Below are 5,083 nucleotides of genomic sequence, written 5' to 3'. Positions count from 1 at the left end.
ACTTGGTTTACAAAGCATGTTTGAAGTGCTTTTAGTAACGCATGGTGCTGAGGAGAGATTTTATTAAATCTAAGCATGTTTAGACTTTCTGGCTGCTGAATACCTTGTGCTCAAATATTTTGCTTTGCTCCTGTCCGTCGAGAAGTGATGAAACCTGGATGTCTGAGGCAAGGCTGCCAACTGCTTGCCAAATGGGGTGGTAGAAAGCAGTTCTCAAAAGTAACGCTAAGAGAAAGTTTAGTGTTAGCAAGAAATCCTGTGTCAAACTGACCAGTTGGATATACGTATTTCCAGCCAGAAGAGCTGTGCCTGTATGACATAATACATCAGGTATTTAAACCATAGTTTTCATCAGGACAAGCAGTTGTGTTTTAAACTCAATGTATTTGAGGCTTGGCCAATACATTTCTACTGAAAATCAAAATTTTACGTGGAAAATAATGATAAGAACAAAACTAATGCTAGTATTGTTCACGTTTTTCATTTGAAAATGTGAACAGGGATACATTTTGAATTCCTCCATTTCTGAGCCCTTGGTATATAGTGGAGTCATATTTATAAGTTTTTTACTACATTTAGTCATTAAATGTCTCTTTGAATGAATTACCAGATCCTGAGTTTTATTCTACCTTCCCTCCATACCTTCAGACTCCTTCCCTAGGGTTCATTTTCCAGCAAATTTCAGTGTAAGATTTTTCTTTGCTCCGGTAATCTTCCTGAGAAAAAATTTAGAGCTGCAGTCAGGCTTCTCCGTAAGAAGCAATGGTTACTAGGACTTGGTCTGACTTTTTGGACATTGCTTCAGTTCTTGTGGCAAACAAGCTTTTGTCATGACCTTTTCCTTTGAGGTGGGCAGGCAGAAGAGAGGCAGCAAAGGATGGACGTTACAGGTACAGGACGATGCTGCACTTGCCTCTCAATCACTCAGAGTGTTTGAATGACTATGCGCCACCAGTGAAAAAGTGGAAAATAGCATTTATGCTTTCTGAGCTCAAAAGATGTTCTGGTGCTAATACGTTTCAACGCTGACTCAAAGGCAGATTTTAAAAAAAGGAGTTTCCCTGGGAACAAGACCTCGTATAACCTCGTCAGAGGAGGATGGCAGGCTGAGGTCTCCGGTGCACAGTTTTGCCTCTACACTTTCTGCAGAAATATAATGCTTTGTGACCTGGAGAGCTGTCAGGGTCTTGCCACGATAGCAATGTCCTTTCAGCTTTTTGAGGAGAGTTTTGTACCACAAAGGATCCTTGGGGTTGTACTGAGGTGACGCAGGCCAGAACACAGCCCAGCGAGATGAAGACGACTGTGTGAACACTAGACTTTTCATTTTAAGGAATTCACCTCCATGACATTCTGTTGAAGTTGTGTAACTTTTCCCTTTGTTTTCCCTTTTCTTTCCCAGTAAGGATAAGTTGCCAACCAAGCTGTGTATCATAGTTACTTTATTCTCATCAGTCCAGCTAAAGTAAATTCTTACACTTAAAAACACGCAGTTTAAAATAAAGGCCACGAGCAGCTCTTTTTCACTACACAGCAGTCAGCCACACAGGCAGCAAGGTTGTTCTGTGTCCTGCTGGAAATGATCTGGTTATACCCTGCCTGGACCTCTCTGGACCCCCCTCTGGGGGGCACAGCTCATGTACTGTATTGCTCCGTGTATTTTTATTCCTGCTGTAGAAAGTTTCCATTAAAAAGATGATTTGCTCAAGAGGCCAGTTTGCCTTTCTTCTTGAGTATATTCCTATGCATTCTGAAATCAATAGAGCTTGGATAACAAACTTGAACAACGGGTGTTTTTAAAGCATGTGAACAAGGAGATCTGAAAAAACATATTTAGTATGTTTTATGGTGATATGGTTTTGGATCTATGTCTCCTATTCACCTCTATTCCAAGCATGAACCTGCAACAAAATTAAATAGCAGGCCAGAAAGCTAGTAATGATGATAAAGCTTCAAAATAAATGCTGTTGCTTGTGAAAAAGCAGTTGAGTGAGTTGGATGTAATGGCAATGTAATTATACAGTAGTGAGTCAAAATTTGATAGCTTGGAGCTTATCTTTGCACAGCATGCCACTTTCCCCGCAACCCCTGGTATGACACGTTTCTTTATCAACACTTCATTTCTAGTTGTTCACCTTTAAATAATCTCAGCAAATCTTAAGTTTGTTCCTCCATGTGATTTCAGAAGGAAATTCAGAAAGTAGTTAAAATGAACAGACCAAAACAGCTTAACCAAAATATCCCCAAAAGTAAAATTCTGGGTGGTTAAAGTGAACATTGTGAATTCCCAGCTCTGTAGAATTCCATGTTTTATTAACACTTCTAGGACTAGTTTCAATTTTGCAGTGATAAAGGGTAACAGTGTACAAGACTCTTCTGTAGAGAGTGCCTATGCCCTAACTGACCTGAAACTGAGGACTGCCTGTTGTATGCGTGTACATATGGCACTACTTCCACTGTTGCAATAGTTTCCATCATTTGGAAGATTCAGCAGAATGGCATGGCTTAAGCTTTATAATATTTACATTTTAATTTACTAGTACACTTTTAAATAGTTCACTAAAAAATGGCTTCCTTTGGTAGTCAGGGTCTCTTATCTGATACCTGCTTCCTTCCCCTCTGTGGATGCTTCCTGTTTTCCATCTCGGTCCCCACATCCCCCCATGTATTTCCATGCGCCTTTTCCTGTTGTCATGCATTCTGCTGCAGCTGCTCCTCAGATGCCTCCACCAAGGAAAGGCTCCTAAGCCAAGCTCTCTCCTACACAACGCCACGAATAAACACTTTGCAGGTGCCTACCCTCATCCCTTGAGCATTTACATGCTCCGGCCGTGCTAACGTGAAGTAGCCTGCACACGGTGCGCATCCCACTTTTGAAGCCCCTCTTGTGTCTGTGCCTTGTCCCCTGTGCTTTCCGTGTTGTGCAAGTGGAGCAAGAAAACCAACAGGAAAGTGAGATGAGTCAGGTCCGCGATAGTACGTAGTCAAATCATGTCTGTGCTTTCATGTATGATTCAGCTACCCTCTCCCTGATGGCTCCTTCTAGGGAAATAGAATGTGGAATGATAATTGGGAGAAAGCTATTTAAGGAAGGATCCTGCCTATTACATGTGGAATTGCATCTGTAGTGTTTCAGTAGAGTTTGGCTGTAAAACAGAAAACCAGAGAGACTCTGTTTGTACAGGATTGTCAAATACATCTTAATTCATGAGAGTTTCCAGCCCTCCTTTCTACTGCTTTACAAGAGAAACACAACTGCATTTATTTTAATAACTGCTTTTCAAATAACAGCATAACTGAGGTAGAGTATTACAAAATACTTTTTTAAAAGGTGAAAGTGCTCATGAGATGTGATTTTGTGGTCAGCATTTTCTTACGCATTTTTTATTGAGGACTACGTTTCTCTTCATTCTTTCTTCTCCTACTGCAGGGGATGGATGTGGGCACACAGTGATGTACCAAGACAGTGGGACTCTGGCGTCCAAGAACTATCCTGGGACGTACCCAAATTACACTCTTTGCGAAAAGAAAATCCAAGTGCCTCAGGGAAAACGCCTGATCTTGAAAATTGGAGACCTGGATATCGAGTCACAGAAATGTGAATCCAGCTACCTTACCATCCAGAGTTCTTCAACGTTGCACGGTATGTAAAAGATAAGGCAATGGTTGATGCCTGAATTGGTAATAGCACGAGTAAAACCCAGCTCTGCAAAATGCAAGAAATGTCAGCCTTTGTCCTTTCCTCCTCCTTTTCATATTCAAGTGTGTTGTGGTGTGTTGTTCTGCCAAGGCTAGGGGTGCTGCCGTGCTGTGGAGGGGCCGCCAGGGCCAGGGGGAACTTGTGCCTGGCTCTGGCATGTCCACCCCGGGGCTCTGCCCTCAGCCCCGTGGAGCTGTACTGTCCCGGCTTTAGTACAGCGAGTACGTGGATCTGTGTCAGCCCCGTACCCTTCTCGGGTAGGGGAAGAGCTGGCTCGCTAACCAGGCAGAAACGAGATTAGAAATTGGAATCAACAATCCCACGTGTCTCTATTTCCTAGGCAGTCCAGGCCTGGGAGAGGAGACAACCTTTATTATTGCTAGCTATTAGTCATGGATAACCTTTGCTAATGTACAGGAGTCAATACTTGCAGATATTAAATGTGTGCAGCCAGTCTGCACTCCTGCAAGAGATTTGCACAGGAAGATAAGTGAGTAAATATGCTATAGCAGTCCACTTAAAACAATCATAACGACAACAGGATTCTCCGCAGGAGAACCTGAGGCCTTCCTCAAATCTGTTTTCCTACCCAGTTGTCGCTGGAACTTTTGGTCTGTTCTTTCTAGAAGAGTCAAGCTGATTTTCAAGTCAGTGTGCCCTTTTTCAGAAGTCTGATTTAAATTCAGGGCCGCAAGGAGTTCCACAATGCAGGAATAAACTTGGGAATCGATGGTTCATAAAATTTTGCCTGCTGGGAGCAGGCTGTAGCCCTTAGTCAGCTGAGGCTGAACGTGCTGTGCTGGACTTCACAGGCAGAATGGATTCAGTGGAAGAAGATGACGAAGCTACACAGAGCCTCTGCAGGTTTTCCAGGTCACCTAGCTCATTGCTTGGCTCAGTCAAGTGTGTGGTTCTCCTAAGATGAGGACTCATAAGGTATCTTAGTAGTAAGGGGGGATGATTGACTTTCATTCATGAGCATGATAGGCCTATCACTCATCTGGTAAGATAAGATCAAGCAAGCTATTAAAGCCTTGCTCGCAAACGAAGGTAAAGGTAATTATTGTTCTCATGAGGGAGGTATTACATTTTGAAACAGCCTTTGCCAAGAGTGGGCAGTGACATGTTGATATCTGAGCCTTGCGTAGGGCTTGATTTGAGGCATAAGGAACATTTTGGTTCATGTGCGCTGGGATTTTTTTATGCAGTTTACCTCATTTCAGAACTGTAAGCAGTGAGGCGTGTTCACCTGAAGCAGTCTGTCTGTGCTTGGCAGTAAGAGATAGGTGTTTCGTATTGCACGATCATAGAATCATAGAATGGTTTAGGTTGGAAAGGACCTTAAAGATCATCGAGTTCCAACCCCCCTGCCATGGGCAGGGA

The 5,083-nt window shown here is 42.9% G+C and overlaps 1 protein-coding gene across 1 annotated transcript in view; it reads left to right on the top strand.

Moving 5' to 3' along the window:
- Positions 1-2,957: 2,957 nt before the first annotated feature.
- The window catches only part of DCBLD1 (discoidin, CUB and LCCL domain containing 1), a 33,075-nt gene continuing 30,949 nt past the window's right edge, over positions 2,958-5,083 (top strand). The window contains exons 1-2 of the mRNA XM_009883336.1: positions 2,958-2,976; positions 3,431-3,643. Coding sequence (XP_009881638.1) covers positions 2,958-2,976; positions 3,431-3,643 — 232 coding nt within the window. The remainder of the gene's footprint in view (positions 2,977-3,430; positions 3,644-5,083) is intronic.

Source organism: Charadrius vociferus, unplaced genomic scaffold, assembly GCF_000708025.1.
Source record: "Charadrius vociferus isolate BGI_N301 unplaced genomic scaffold, ASM70802v2 scaffold230, whole genome shotgun sequence".
NCBI classification, from domain to species: domain Eukaryota; kingdom Metazoa; phylum Chordata; class Aves; order Charadriiformes; family Charadriidae; genus Charadrius; species Charadrius vociferus.
Note: the sequence above shows the minus strand (reverse complement) of the source record. Positions and strands in the feature narration are given on the sequence as shown.